The 16,563-nt window shown below is 43.5% G+C and overlaps 1 protein-coding gene across 1 annotated transcript in view; it reads right to left on the minus strand.

The window, feature by feature from the left end:
• Window positions 1-13,680, minus strand: part of DACH1 (dachshund family transcription factor 1) — a 321,860-nt gene extending 308,180 nt beyond the window's left edge. Inside the window, exon 1 of the mRNA XM_062487771.1 lies at window positions 12,953-13,680. Within this exon, the coding sequence (XP_062343755.1) occupies window positions 12,953-13,680 (728 nt within the window). The remainder of the gene's footprint in view (window positions 1-12,952) is intronic.
• Window positions 13,681-16,563: the final 2,883 nt, after the last annotated feature.

The following is a 16,563-nucleotide window of genomic DNA, read 5'->3' on the forward strand; positions in this document are numbered from 1 at the left end:
ATTAAGTGTATTACTGAAAAAAACAGTATTTTTCATTCCCGTTTACCATAACATCTCTGCCATAAGCATCTCGCCCAACATCAAAATCTACAGTAAAGCTTATTTCTTCTTGCTTGCTTTCCCATGCACTACTCTAAACGTAGCCCTACTTAACGAAGAGAAAGGGCACAGTTGTGATCCAAAGACTGAAAATTTGATCATACATATGTAAACTTGTAAGGCCACATGTGACAGCAACACCGGATAAATCTGCTTTAACATGCTGTCAACCAGCCTTTCACTTCTGCCTCTTCACGATGCTACTCTTCAGCATGTTCCCAGCCCCATAGCCTCAGGGCTCTTGTCCCTACTGCTACTGCTAGGGTTAGCAACTGCTCCCACTAAGCATCCTCTGCATCTGAAGTTTTCACAGTGCCTCATAAAACACAGATTCTGTGAAGAATTGTAAATTTTCATCTTCTTTTTTTCCAAATCCAGACAGGTGTGTGAGGAGAAGAAAGTAACCAGGAGAACAGGAATAAGAAAGGAAGTTTGAATTTTCAAAGATCTGAATTTGTTCCTTCATTCTGACTTGTTGTTCTATGATCAAAAATATAACAAAGGGATTTTTTTTGTCTCTAGTTTAGATGCAAAAAGAATTTAAGACAAACATTTCAATCACAATGAAGAATTTATTGCCACCTATAGGTGCTCTTAAATTTAGTTTCATTTCCCTTATTTACTACCAAAATCACAAAGCAGTCAGAACATTTTATTGATAGGTCAAAAGCCTTAGACTAGTCTGATTTAAACTTACTCTGGATACAGTAAAATTCAAAGAAATTCTACCCAACTTAAGAACAACAGACCCACAAAGCACAGGCCAAGCAAATAACAAAACTGTTTAAGCCTCTAATTGCAACTGGACCTCTCTACCTTCTATTAAAAATCATGTGCGAACAAAACTATTTGCTGTGTTTTGAGAAAAAATAACCCCCACTCCACCCACTTAGGATATCAGCACCACATAGCAGTAAAACCTGCTGATGGGACATGATGTACACATTTATAATAAATACATAATGGTGATAAGTAATCACCCTTTAGAAGACCTGCCTTTCACTTTGCCAGTCAAAATAAGACCAAGCCTCCAATAATGTCCCTACAATGATACTTCATGAAACAGTTTGATTATCCAGACTGGCGAAGTCATGAATGGCTCAACACAAACTGCACAGAAAAATTCATTGGTATGAAAAACAAACAACCAGAATAAATAACCATCTTCTTACTTGTCTTGGTGACATCCTTATAACCATTTCTCACCTACCAATCCCTTTTGCCGCCAAAAACCCGGCTACTACCTCAGAACTAGTCCCCTCTGCCACATCCACACTGACAAACTGAAAGCCATCAGCCAGGGATCATCATCTGAGCTGTTCAGATGATCTAGAGTGTTAAGACGGCACTAAAGACAAAAGCATCAATACTACATTAGCAGTATCCACATTCGTCTCTCATTCACTAGATACAGGTAGACTTATGCAGGCACTTAATGCCAATTTCAGGACTGAAAATATATTTCAAGGACTGAAAAGACTGATTGAGAATAGGAAAAGAAGGTGAAAGCAAAGCCTGGAAGGTTTGCAGAGCCTCTAAGGGATAGTAATTGCTGAGGCAAACTTAAGCTGAACACAACACTCAGTTTGTTAAATAAATCAAAATGCAAGCTAATTCTAATTTTAATGTAACCCTCTAAGTGTTTGAACTAAGGAACCCTTCCATGTCCTTAGGGCCCACTATTTCAACTTAGCATAGTCTAACCTGTCAATACACCAGCAGGAACACTTGGACAGTATAAATACCACACCACCTCACCAGAGAGAGGTAAGCACTTACCCTGGGGTATTCAGGCTTCTAGCTCAAACCAAAGTACTGAAGGAGAAAGGCCATGGGAGCACCCACTCATTATTTTAATTGATTCCAAGATGAGGCAAGATGAACCATCATTTCCCAAATCCCAAATTTTTAGTCCAACTAAGGGAAGGAGGAAAGAAGAATGGAGTCTTGGGAGTCTTCTTGTGACCTATCTCACTGGGTAATCCCCATTGAACTTTGAGCCACAGTGTCCCACATACCAGGTGAGTAGCCCAATATTTGCAGAGCTGCTCTCTTCTCTACAGCCCATACAACATGGACTGACAACAGTCACTGCCTCCTCTATTTCACATGCAGGAAAACAAAACCTGAGTTAGTAAACCAAGAGGAGAGTTCACAGCTTGAGGATTTAGTCCATACCGAACAAATTCTATAATTTAAACTTTTTGCAGCTGAATTATATTGAGAAACCATTAGACATATTAAAGAATAAGAATACTGAGCTGTTAAGTATTAGGCAATTGACCCATACCTAATGTAAAGTAAGTTTCTAAAAATGTCCTCAGAAAAATTTAGTAGAAAAACAGGTGTAGGAGAAAATTCAAATGTGACCCATAAGGCCCCAGAATTTAGAAATGAATTGGGATCAGTTCATTCTTTTCCCATGGGATAACTTGTATAAATGTAATTCTATGGTTTCATAAAACCAGGTCAAGTTTCTGTCCCCTGAGGTCCTTTGGCAATTTGAAGCATGGCAGCACTTTTTCCTGGCTGCAAGTTCAAATCTGCATGTGTTCTGGATTTCTGAAGGGAAGCGATTAGCCAAGCTGAAAAGATAGACCCATCCTGTTCAGAGCACACCTTCCACACAAGGAAACTACTTACAGGGGTGAAACACAATTTCACAGAACAGTATTTAGGATTAGTTGTCTCTGCATTTTTCACCTCCTAAAAAAAATTATTTTTCTCTCATCAGCCGGCACACCAAAGAGCAGACAAATTTATCAAACTTATGACATAACAATGTCAGTAGTTTTAACTAAGGACATTCTTCTTTCCTTGAATGTCTAGAAGTTCTACTCACGTAGTCATACTTCAGAATATTTCTGAATACATGCATTTCGTAACTATTATTGTATTACTTCTCATTCTATCACTGTATTGTCCCAATTTAAGTATTAAGACATGTAAAGTAAGGCTCAATGAGACAAAATCAGAAGGGGTCCACAGAAAAAATAATAAAAAAAAAACCTCTCTGTTGGCAGACGCACATTAGCACAGGCTCAGCAGCAGAGAACTAAAGGCAGTGGAGGCTTCACCCCCTCAGAACCACCTGAAATTACTCTTTAACACCACATCCCATCCACTGTGTCCTAGAGTCTGACTTTTATTGCAATGAGGCCAGAATGCTAATGGGTTGAGTCTGACCACCCAGCTGAGCAACAAATCCCTCTGTGTGAGACCACACGTCTTCTGAGTCAACTAAATAGATTCAAAGAGCAGAGGAAGGAGAACAAAGAAATCCAGGTTGTTTGAGCAAACTTCCCAGTGTGTAAATCTGACATGTACAAACTACAGCAGTGGACTGGTTATTCTCGAGATGAAATCCACCCTTTCCACCACTCTATTGAGATGGTGCCAGAGAAGCTCTGAACAACAAAATTTGTTGAAAGTTTATTAATTCTTAGCAATGTCCCACCTGTTGTACCTTGAAGTGGCCTCAAGCCAACCTAACAGCTGTGCCTATCCCCAAATATGTTGACTAAAAATCTCACTGATGGCCTCCCCAGGAAATGCTATGGCTCCTTTCTTACAAGATTTGCATGCACACTCCTGAACAGCTGTAAGCTGATAAATTAGTATTTCTAATACATTTATCTAATAGTTTCTCAAAACTCTATTTTATACACAACTATATGTTAAATTGTAAATTACTGTAGCAAGAGCTCCTTTTTCTACTACTGTCATTTTTATCATCATATTTCAGCAGCAAATTAATTTCAAAGGGAACCAGCAGAATCACAAACTATCTATAATTCCCAGTAATGTAAGACAAAATATTTTATTACCATTTAATGTTTATTTTTCAACCTGGCCTGTTATAAACTATGAGTATCAGCTTAAAAAAACCCATAAAAAAAAACAAGCAACCATGCTTTGTATTAGAACAACATGCGACATAACTTGCACCAGAATTGCAGAATTAGGCTTTACTGGTAGATACAGAGAGAGAAATAACAAAATCATTATGTGTCACCTGAGTTGTAGGAACTGTTCTAACAAGCTAAGAGAGAAATGTATTAAAAAAAAAGAAAGAAAAACGGAACATATGACTTTTCACTTGTATTAGTCCGTATTATATATTTAATACCACCTGAGGTATTTTCTTCCCCCCATGCAGTAAATTACTGTTAAGGAAACAGAAGGTAATTGAAAAATTGTTTCACTTCCTTCCCACTGGTAGTAAACTACCAGTGAGAATCAGCACTAAACCAACCATGGGACATATCTTGGGAGCATGTATTCCCTTCAATAAGGAACAGGCTGCATCTGTATTACAAAAATGAATATTAAAAAGTCCTGGCAGAGGGTATGAAACCACAGGTTATACCAAATTCTGATACTCATTCCCACAAAGATTTTGCCACAATTTCCTAAAATCCATTCATACAAAAGAATGATCAAAAAAACACTAAGATTGCATTAAATGCATGATGCATTAAAAGATGCATCATGGACCTATTTTATGCAACAAGCATTAATTTACAAGACACTAAATCTCATGCATTTTTTCAATGCTTTCAAACTGTCCCTGCAAATTTAAGAAAGTATACAGCAATCCAGCTTCCTACCTAAGATGTCAACTGATTCTTTTATAGCACTTCCAAATACATTTTGCCTATGCTTGGTTTAAAAGATACATGTAGGCTATTGAAAGCAACAGGCCTATCAGCATTCTTAAAGTTACACACATGGTTTAAAACTATAGCACTGTTATTTTAATGTAAATAACTAAATCTTACAGGTGACCTTGTCCAACAAAGAAAGGTTTTTTACAGCAGGCCAAGTGACTAGAAATTAATAATATGTTTCATAAAGACAGAAAATGTCATCCATTAAAACATAAGACCAATTAAAGAATTAAGCTTATATTTTTATCACATTCAGAAAATAATAATTCAAAAATAATAGCTTTAGTAATGTTTTTTAAGGAATGCTCAAATTATCAATAAGCCCTGATAAGATTTATCACAAAACTGTAGAAACTGTACAAAACTGTAACTCATAGTTTGTACTTCTCTTAAAAATACAGTATCTAATACAAGAAGGCAGGGGTTTTTTCTGTCCCATATATAAAATCACAATCTAGCTCTTTAAAGAAATCAATCATTAATAAGTATGAGAACAACATGAAATCAAGGTTACAAAAGACATTATTAAATAGTAATACAATGTATTACCTATTTCCTTTATATTTTACTTTATATAACTGCTTTCTTTTTGACTCCTTACAATCATTTCACGTAAAATGAAAAAGCAAAGCATTTCCCAGATGCAAAATTCAAAAACAGTTTCTATCGTACAACAGTTTGTAAATACAAGCGTATGCTGAGAGACACGTCCCAAACTACAACTTCTACTCCGAATGTAAAATACCTATTACCCGATCCCAGTACAACACATTGTTAACAAGTGCTCTAACACCAACATCCAGAGTTATGAACTTCGATCATGGCATCGTAATGTTACAAGTATATTTCAGCTGTCAATTATGCTAAAGCATGTGCAGCAGTCCCACATACTCCCATTCTTCCCCTTCTCCCCATCCGACTCCAGTATGTAACTCTTGTTATTTTGTCAGTCAGGTAATCTGTATGCACACCTACTGTGCTCTCTCATTCAGTCACACAATCTAAGTTCGGAACAAAATGAATGTAAAAAAATACGTCTTAACAGCAAAAGTGCACTTTTTTCAATATATTTAGTATCACATAAAATTATAATGTGAATAAGAAAACTAGTCTGAAAGCTTTTCTTGAACCTGAGCTTGTTTTAGATCAAAAGGAATTTAAGCATAATTTAGCCATTTGGCCAATTTGGAGATTAGCTCTATAAATTATAAGGTTGAATAAAATTCTGTTACCAAAATATCTGCTGATTTTAATGGGAAAAAAAGTCCAGTTCGTGTGGCAAGGCACACCAGCAAATTTTAATAGCATCTGCTCCATTGTTCCTGGACTATGGTGAATTTCAGCCTTTCAATGGTCATAAAATCCTACTGTTTGATATTTGTAACAGAAAGTATATTTTTCCCTCATACTGCAATAGCTTTCTTCTTCATGATGAAGATACAAATTATGTGGGATGCAAAGAAAACATCTAAAATAAATTAGTTTTGGAGTGAACAGGGTACCTTTAAACAGAATAATGAACAGAAAGTTAAGTGTTACCCACACAACTATTCTCAGGAGTACACCATAAAAACTTTGGAATATTTTATTGTATTGAAAGCATAATTTCATGAACACTAATCAAGAAAAGATCAGATTATTTCAAAAAAGTTTCTGCCTACAACTAATAAAGTGTTTTGATACACACAATTTAAAAGATCTTTCCATTCAATTCTGCAAATTGTATTGTATATATCACTCCACCTGCCATTGGAGGATGCTCACTCTAAAAGCAATTATCACAAGACATTGTTTAAAGCAAGGTGAAATAAAATACATTTTGTGATCCATTTCCCCGGTCGCAACTCATGGAAGCACTTTCATTAGTTTTGGTGGATGCATCCTGAATTACCACTCAGTGTCTGTTCAGTCCAGTATCCCACCTCTAAAAGAGACCTATGGAAATTCACAGAGGAGAAAGCAAGTTTTCAGTATTTTCAGAGTTATCCTTCCCCAGCATAGTTTCCCAGCTAATAGCTATGAGTGATTTCGAGTGGAAAATTCTGAACTGGGATGTAATTGGATGGTCAAAAACTGATCCTTCCTCTCATGAAATTAAGTGACAGCATTTTTCTACTTAATGCTATGGAAAATATACTGTTACCCTTTTCTCTTTTCTTCTGTTAAAAAAAAAAAAGAGAGAAAAAAAAAGTTTAGAACAGTTCACAATTATTAATAGTCAATGCAAAGATTCCATATTTTGTAGATTACACCTGAATATTCTGCAATGTCTATGAAATGAAACATCAGCACTTGCTAGGAGATGCCACTGGCTGAGCAAAGTATCAGATAAGTAAGTAGAACATAGTGGGCTAAGGATAAAGTTATTCCTCAAAGAAAACTAGGTTGTATCATTTCAAGTCACAGACATATCGATTCTAAATATAAAGATTTTTGGTTTATGTTTCAGGATTTTTGAAAATAATTTAAGTGATCATTGGAAAAGAAAAATTCTTCCTTAATTCACACTGGAGAAATTATCTATATATAAATGAACTCTCTGAATCATAATAGCTTTCTGCAGATGACTCTTCAGCTCTATCATTTAAACACGTATTTAGGCAACTAAAAATTTACTGTCAATTCCTATTATGTCAGTCCACATTATGGCGCTGTTACAGCACGCACATTTAAAGATTATTGAAAAAATTACTGTTCATGTGCAGTATATAATTTGCAAAAGGTTAATCACTATTTTAAAACAATGAATGGAATTAACTCATAATGCAAAGCAGATGCCCCAAATGTTATTTTTAAAACAAAACATATTTAACTTATAAAAGAACAAAGAGGATCTAAATCCAGTACTGTTGCTTAAAACCAGACAGGCATCATGGTTGTTTTGGACTCTTCTTTCACTGGCTTGCACAATTTAGATAAAACTCAGTAGTTTCTGACTACAACTCTGCTATCCTGCAGCCACTAATGAATTTTTACAGCTAAACTTGTAAAGTTTCTCCATGACTAGGAAACACTGGCAATGGTGAAAGAGGTTTACTTCTACCAGACCAGCAAGGATTGCAGTAACAATTTAATATATCATTTAGGTAGTTCAAAAGGAAAATATTAAAATCCACTCAAACATATGAAAATTCTCTGCTTCATATGCAATTCACTTTAGATGACCAGTGACAGAGATGGGCAAAAACAGCCACTCAGAATGATCTAGGAACAGGGGAAAACAGAAGAAATACTAAATGGCAAGATTTAAGATTTAAAAACAAGATTAGCGTTTCCAACAAATACTCAGAACCCACTCCAGACTGCAGAATATGAAGCAGGACAAGTTGTAAGTAAGAGTGCTTTGAGTGCATTTTGGTTTACGGTGCCGACGAGGGGCAGAGAAGAAGCCCTGGGTGGGCGCAGCAGCCCCCCAGCACAGCCCAAAGGGACGCACTGTGGGGCACTTGCTCCATGTGCCCAGGGGGCTCAGCAACCCCAGGTGGGGGCCTGTGGCTCCAGAAAGAGCATGGAAGCCTGAGACTGAACCAAGAATTTCAACCGAGATGGCAATGGTCTGAGGAAATCACAGAGCTATCCATATAGCCCTTTCTTGTAAGTAAAGTTGATACAAACCTGACGATGAAACTGCTTTTTTACATAAACTACATCTGCCAAAAACAGGTTTCTTAATTTTAAAAGAGAAAAAAAAATAACTACACAAAACTTTGCCAATACTCATAGCTGTAAGATAAAGGAGGAGTTAATCAAATTGAATCCTTGAGGAAGATCATGTGAATCAATACAAATGTCCCCCTGTCCATCACTAGCAGGCCCTCACCTCGCTGCATGGGAACAGAATCGGCAGCACTCCTCGACAGGCAGCCAGCACTCACAGCAAAGTGTTCCCTTCCAAAGTATCAGGTACCCTGCTACTGCCAGCGACTGGAGTATCAGATTAAAGGGATAATAAATAGCTCCGTCCTGTTGCAGTGAGTACAGTCCAAGGACCTCAATTTTTAAATGACAATATTTACCATTAAACACATAATGTAAGATAAATATTAAAGTAGTGCTATTATCAGCAACTGGAGTATTTTATTTTGTTTAAGTCTACGGAAACCACTTCCAAGTCTTTTACTCCTTTTTTATAGTTACTACAATTTATCTTCTAGCCTTCCAGTAGTCATCTTTGCTTGTAAAGCCTTCCACATTTCTGCTGATTATATTTTAATAATCTGTTGCAAGAATGAAGGTCATCAATATAAACCACAGGTACTATATATTTGATGTTCCTTCCAGCTGCACTTGCTGACCTGTTCATTTAAGGTATCTATGATCTGTACTAACCTATCTGGGTGAGATACTCCTTTAATTAATACAAACAGGAAAAAAAAGAAAAGCTATGCAAGCGTGCAGGATTCAGTAAACAAGGACATGCTAGGTCCACATAATTTGAGAGAAGCAGAAGCTAGAAAAGAGGGACTGAATAACTGCAGTGTAAGATAGGCTTTGAAGAGAATTGTTTCATGTTCAGCATCTTTCCCCTTTATACTCAAAAATCAATTAGGTTGTTTTCCAAAAATTGCAAATAGCTTCCAAAGGCTGCAAATAATTCCCTGCTTTAAGTATGAATGTCAATGAACTCATTCAAAATCATCCTCAAATGTCAGAAAAGATTAACATATCCTGGTCATAGAAGGGAGGTCAGAAGAAAGCACACGCTTTTAGCCTTTACTCGGGTGGGCATGATCCAAAGCCAGCCTAAGTCTATGGGAAAACTAGAAAGGGACCCAGCATGGCAAAATTCCACAACAAGTGCTCAAAACACAAGAGACCAGAAACAATCTGGGATCAATAGCTTCCAGGTCATTAATCCTAGGCAGGTGACATCTAGTGCACAGTTCGCTACTCTCTTTCACCCACACATTCAAGAAACCTGACTCGATTGGCATCTAGTAGCTCTAAATATTTTCCATGTTTTGCCTTTATCCTTCCCCTATTTGTTTGGCATATGGCTTTCTAGCATCCCATTAATGTCAAACCATTTAATCGGAATGTAAGCTAAATGCACAGTCTGCTATTTCCTGGATTTCTGTTTGGCAGCCAATGCTTTTTTATGAGGAAAATAAAAGCAAAGGTCAGTATGACCAGAAAAGAAAAGTCATCTTCCATAACGGAAGCTTATTTTTCCAGTGAACTGATACACAAGCCTAATTTAGAAAAAGGTCCTTTAGTATCACGTTATTATTAGTAGTATCACAAATAAACACAGAAACCAATTCACTTTACAGACCTCCACATTAAGCATTCAATAGAAAATCCCTGGGTGTTTTATTGATTTTTGTTTTATTGATTTTTTTAAATAGCAATATCACAGTTAAAATGTATCATTTTGGTGAAACACATCTAAAACTTCTCCATCTCAAAATAAGTTATTATAAATTATTTCCACAGCAACTGGTAAGTAACGATTCAATCCATTTAAAGAACAACAAAGTAATGGCTTTATTTGGATGCCTTTTTTGATTAAATAACGTATTAACCTTGATGAAGCTTTCCAAAGAGGGATTAGCGTACTCGAGTGCATCAGCTGATTATGAGACAAATATAACAGTGATAAGATGCTGGTTCAAAATTTTTGAATCTGATGAGTATAACAATTTAGCCGCTAGGATGGAGTTGGCTCTTCCAGTTTCCAGCTCAACAGTAAAGTGTCCACCCGGGATACAAAAAGACATTACCCAGCTAAAGTATGCAGTAGCTGGGAGTCAGGAAAGGTCACTTAAATCACTAAACTGAGTAGACCAAAATACCCTGCATAATTACTCTAACGTCAGAAAGAATTAAAAACAATTTGCAAAGAAAGAAGAATTAAATGTATTAGAGGGGAAATCCAGAAAGCAAGCACAGATTTATCTTCCCATCCTTTTTGACCAAAACTCACTGACCCACTTTGCTTTATTCGTCTATACTGTAATAATACATTTTGAATACCTATCGTATACCCTTTCCATTAATTTATTTGCTTAATGGATGCATAAGTAAGTCTACTACAATTACACTTTTTAAGGGTCAAATCCTACTCACTTCTGAACCCACTAGTGTAATTTCTACTACACTGGATGATAACACAGCAGACCTCAGGAACAGCTGAAACACAGCCGATCCTGTGCTGTTGACATAATCAAGCTATGTTACAACCAGGCTGCCAAACCCTTTTATACCACTGCCAAGTCCAGGAATTAGTGTCTCCATACGCTCCCAACTGCCCCCTCCCCCCTCCAAAAAAAAAAAAGTTTCTCTATTTCTTAATTCGACGTGGTCAAATTAAAATTCACACGGTTATGACTGAGGCAAAGTAAAACTTCCGTGAGTTTATTTTAAGGACCAAATCTTGGAACTCCTGCAGAGCTGTTGCAAGTTACACACCACATGGACACACACACAAAAACCCCAACCCAACAATTGTCTAAGAGCAGCTATTAATATTCATGTTGATTCCACATGAAACAACAGCAGAGTTACCCGAGCAGCTACAGTTATGTCAGCGCTTGGAAGTTATTCCAGGCTGTTTTGTCCTGCTGCCCTGAATATTCAGAACTTCAACAATCCGTCTAGCAACTGCTACCCCAGAGTTAAGTGCTCAGCTTCGCCTGGCTCTATGCTAATGACTGCCAGGCACTCTCTGCTGAATCGGGGGGGACGAAGGGAAGGAGGAGGGGATGTCACACGCCCCGCCACTGGGGACGGGACGGGCAGGAGCGCGGTATCGCGTGGGGTTAATTCCCCACGTGTTGTTGCTGCACCTTGAAATCTGACAATAGGAAAGTGAAACGAGCCTGGTCTGTTTGTTTGGGTGTAATGAAAGTAGCATCGGGACTTTGTCCACGACCTCCTCCGTGGGAAGTTCCCGCCGCCCCTGCAGCCGAGCCCCCCGCCCCCGCCCGAAGCAGGGGGAGAGCCGCCGGGAACTGGAAGCGCTTCCGACCGCTCTGATCTCGGGGTCACGGCAGTTATGCGATCCCTTCTCCTTATCGCGCAGATTCAGCCCCTGTAACCTATAGATTGAAAGATAACAGCCCCATGCTTTCGCCCTCCGTTGCAAAGGCGGCTGCTATTGCATCAGGAATTTCCTCTTTTGCCAGCTCCTTCTAGTCGCCCCAACACTCCTCCCCGGCTGTGCCAAGTTTGGGGCTCGTCCCCCCGCCCCGCGGTCTCCCCGGCCCAAGGGAGCGGGGATACCCCCGCACCGTCCGCGGCCTCAGCGCTGCTCCCCGCCCTCGGCTCCGTCCCCGCCACGGCGCCCGCGTTACTCCCGCGGCAGCAGGATCCAGCCTTGCCAAATCCCTGCCGCGCTCCCGCTGCCCCCCGTCTCCTCCTCCTCGGCTGCTGGGGGCCTGGAGCTGCTCGCACCTGCTCCTCGGGGACCGACACCCCCACCCCCCCACCGAGGAAGCAGCCCAGGCCGGCCGCCTGGCACCTCTCCCCACTACCCCAAAGAAAAGCCGCTGCCACCTCCTCCTCCTCCTCCTCCTCCTCGCCGTCTTCCCGCCCTCCCTTCACCTCCCCCGTTCGCCATGTGGCAACTGCCTTACAGCCCTACACAAAAAGTGCACGTGCCCCCTCCGATATGTGACAGCAGCTGATGGCCAAGCGGCCTCCATCGCCCCGGAACGGGCCCGGCGCCCGGGCAGCTCCGCGCCCCATCCCACTTCACACGACACCCCAGTGTCTATGCCCCCATCAGGACCGCTCCCCGCCCACTCCCGTGCACCGTTCGGGCGGCTTTTTCCCAGGGTTGCTCGTTTTAAAGATACATCCAAGGATAAACTTCAGCCGAGGATTCGGCCAGAAAGCACTTTCTGGACCCTTCCCACCCCCGCCGGCCCTCCGCTCCCGCGCTGCGCTGCCCGCGGTCATCCCTATCCCCGGCACGCCTCGGCCCGGGGGGCAGGGAAGGGGACAATGACAGGGCGACACTTGCAGGGCGCAGCGGGAGGGGGGCCCCTTCCCCCTCTGTCCCTCCGTCCCACCAAGAAGCAGCGCCGCTGGCTGCGGAGGAGGCCGGCTGGGTGCCGGGGCAGAGCGGAATGGGCAGCGGGACCGAGCGCAGCGCTCGCCCGGACCGCACCGCGCGGGGGTGGGACGGGGGCGGCGGCGGGGGGGGCCGGCGGGGCGCGCGTGTGCCTTGCGGCGCTTACCTGGCGTTGGTGCAGTCGTTGTAGAGGGTCTCGAAATCCTTCCTGGAGATGAGTTTGCAGCGGTTGACCCCGGGCTGGATGGCCCCCAGCCCCCTCAGGATGCGGACCTGCTCCACGTTGCAGACCACGGGCGTGATCTCGAGCCGCTTCAGCTTGGTGTAGACCGTGTGCAAGCCCCCCACCAAGTGCTTCAGGAAGAGGTCGAAAGCCTGGGGCAGGCAGATGAGCTCGCAGCCCTCCACGGTGAAGGAGGCCACTTTGGCCCCCCTCAGATCCACCATCTTGCACTCGTTATTCTGGGGGGTGTTCTCCACCGGGGACGGGGTCGAGTACACGGGCTTGCCGGGCAGGCTGCCGGCCGCGCTGGCCGCGCTGGCATTGGGAGTGGAGGTGCCGCCGCTGCCGCCGCCGCCGCCGCTGCTGCTGCCGCCGCCGGTGCCCAGGCTGGGGCTGCCGCCGCCGCTGCCGTTACCGCCGCCGCCGCTGGTGGTGGAGGTGACTGTGGCCGCCGCTGCCGCCGCCGCCGCTGCGATGGGCTCCGGCCGGAATAGGTTTGTCCCCGAAACGGCCGGCGGGGGAGCGATGGACGGAGACGGAGAGGAGGTGGCCGACGACGAGGTGGCCGACGACGAGGTGGTGGTGGTGGTGGTGCAGGCGGCAGAAGTTGAGACCGGAGGCTGAGGGGGGACCAGCTGGGTCGGAGGGATCAAAGCAGCCGGTACGGCCATGGTCACATATACGGCGGAGGGGGCAGGGGGAGGGGGGAAAGTTCCCACACACACACGCAGGGAAAAGGGGGAAAAATTAAAAAAAAAAAAATAAAAAAAAAAAAAGAGGAAAGGAGAGAAGGGAGGAGGGGGGAGAAGAAGGGGGGGGGGGATAACCCCAGATCAGGTGCTGCGGCGAGCGAGAGAGCAGGGGGCAGAGTGAGAGAGAGAACGCACAAAGTGTCCCGCAAGTGGGGACGGAGGAGGAGGAGGAGGAGGAGAAGTCCGCTCCGGGCGGCGGGGCTGGGGCCGAGGGGAGGGGGAGGGCAGTTTCTTTTTGTGGTCCTTGCTCTAGCACCACGTTAAAGACGAAGGTGAAAAAGAGGAGGTTTGAAGGACTTCGGTTCTCTCTGGCAAGTACATTGATCAAAGATTGAGAGGGGAATGACAGAGAGAAAATGAGCGGGGAAGTGCTGGCTGCTGCTGCCGCCGCCGCCGCCGCCGCTCGCTCGCTGGACGAGTTGTTGTTGTCACACGGTGCGGAGGGGAGGAGCTCCGGCAACTTGAAATACCCTTTGAAGCAGCAAAAGGCTCACTCACTAGTATTAACCCAAATTATCCAACCAGGAACCCGGAGCAGGAAAACAGCGAGAGAGGGAGAGAAGTCCCTCTCCCCCCTCCTTCAGGAACCGTTAGATTACATGTTTCATATTTCACCCCACCAGAAATGAGATGTAATTTTCCCAGCCCTTTTCAACAGTCGCTTGTCAACACAGTTTGTGGAGAAACACGAGCGTCTCCAGCGTTCCCTCAAAGCCGGGCGGGAGCGGGGGAGCCGGGGCGCGGGGCGGGCGCTGGGCAGAGCACACCTTGCCGGGGCAAACAAAAGCAGAAACCTTCGGACGGGGCTGTTGTTCTTGCTGGTGCTGCTGCTCTCCCGGGACCACAAACGCTCCTCCCGGGCGGGGCGGGATGGGAGTTGCTGCCGGGGGTCCCCTTTGTTGCGCGGCGAGCGGCGGCTGCGCGGGGCGCGCACGGGCAGCCCCACGCGGCGGCAGCAGCATCCGCGGAGGACTTTCCTGCGGCGGCCGCGGATCGGAGGGGACGAAGCACTACGGGTCAGGCCGCCGAGAACGCCGCGCCGAGCGGGCTGAGGCGGCACAGAAGTAACTCGGGAGAGGGGCGGGCGGGCGGCCAGCCCCGCGCAGCTCCCGCCGCGCAACAGGTGTCGGCGGCGCGCAGCAGCCGCGCAGCCCCGGCCCGGCCCCTCCGCGCCAGACAGCGCGCAAAGTCAGCCGGCGCGCTTGCCCGCGCATGCGCGGCGGGGCGGCGGCAGTCTCGGTACCTGCCGGCCCCGAGCCGGGATGCGGCTGGAGCGCGTTTGGCAGCTGGCGTGCCGGGCTCCGTTCCGCGTGTCTTGAGGGCACTTCGCACTTTGAAAGGGGTAAAGAAATGGCCACTGGTACAGGTAGGGGGGGTGGGGGGGGGTCTGCAAAATCAGGGGTCGGTGCGTGCGTAGTTCTTCCTGTTTTAAAAATACACCCTGTGTGTGCTTAATTGCGGTGCATGTATGTGCCCATAGCCTTTTCTTTTTCCCCTATGATACTATTACATGAGACATGACTCACGGGATGACACATCTGAAGAGTGGATAATCTCAACTGTAGTAATTTGGCGCAGGGGAATTTCCACAGTATCAGACATGAACTATTCTCATATGATCGTTTGCTTATTGTACTCTAATTTACGGGAATTTGTGTTCTAGTGCCACTTAAGACACTTTTTGCTAGTGAAATTTAAGCTATCCTGCACTAAAATCTTTTAAATTGCAAATAAAACCATGAAAATACAAGAGTAATGTTTTACTTTAAAGTCTCCTGTACCCATAATTGCGCAGAACACTTACTTGAGCCTTTTTGAGGTGGGGTTTTTTGAGAATGTTTATCTGGAGGAGCTTATACAGCTTGAGTTCCAGTGGTGGGATCCCAATGGTGGGATCTAGTGTTGCATAAAACTTGAAATTTAAAAATGTAAATACACTGCCTTTTTCCTTTTTTTCACTTGTAGAAAGCCAACTCTATCCATATTTTCTTTCCCTCACCTGTTCTTTTTGCATCTCATCTTCTCTCACACCTTGTGAAGACAGAACAGCTCCATAAGAAGATCAGGATAGAACCAGACACATGTGACATTGCCACTTGGAGATCTGGGTGAACTCTGAGTTAGGAAAACTACCACTTCATTTGTTCTCTGCTTTTCCGACAACATGATGCACACCAGCTCTTCTGTTTTTCTATTTGCTATGTGCTCCCACAGATACATAATTCTCATGGTCCTAAGGAAAATGTAGTTTTAAAGGGTTTACTATCAGGGGTTTGGGTGAATCTTGATATCAATGTAACACTGGGATTAGAAACCTAGAAAGAAAGATTTTTGAAAAGGTTCAACATTCCTCAAAGCTTCTGGCACGGTAAGTGTTTCTAATTATTATGGGGAGTGTCTCAATTTAATTTAACTCGCACCTATACTGACACAGTCACATAAACCAACAAATCCTGAGGTCATTCTTTGTAAACTTCTCTAGATTGCATTTCTCTTACTTGCTGACCCTTTCCTGTAATTATATTGTTGGGTGTTTTCTTTTTCTCTCTCTGAGTTGATACCAGCAAAACTCAAATTACTGTAACTGATATTTGAAAATTCTCCCTGTGTCAAGTGAAGACTTATGGTGCTGAAATCAATAAGACTGTTTAAAATTCAAAGACCTGAAAATCGTTCTGTTTGTCCTTTGATAGGGCCTGGGCTGATTAAAATGCGACCAAGAAAGCTTAATTGCTGCACTAATTAAGAAGTCTTTAATTTCTTTCCTGGAATATTGTTTGAAGCAGGGTTTCTGTTCTGCTC

Source organism: Cinclus cinclus, chromosome 2 (genome assembly GCF_963662255.1).
Source record: "Cinclus cinclus chromosome 2, bCinCin1.1, whole genome shotgun sequence".
NCBI lineage: Eukaryota > Metazoa > Chordata > Aves > Passeriformes > Cinclidae > Cinclus > Cinclus cinclus.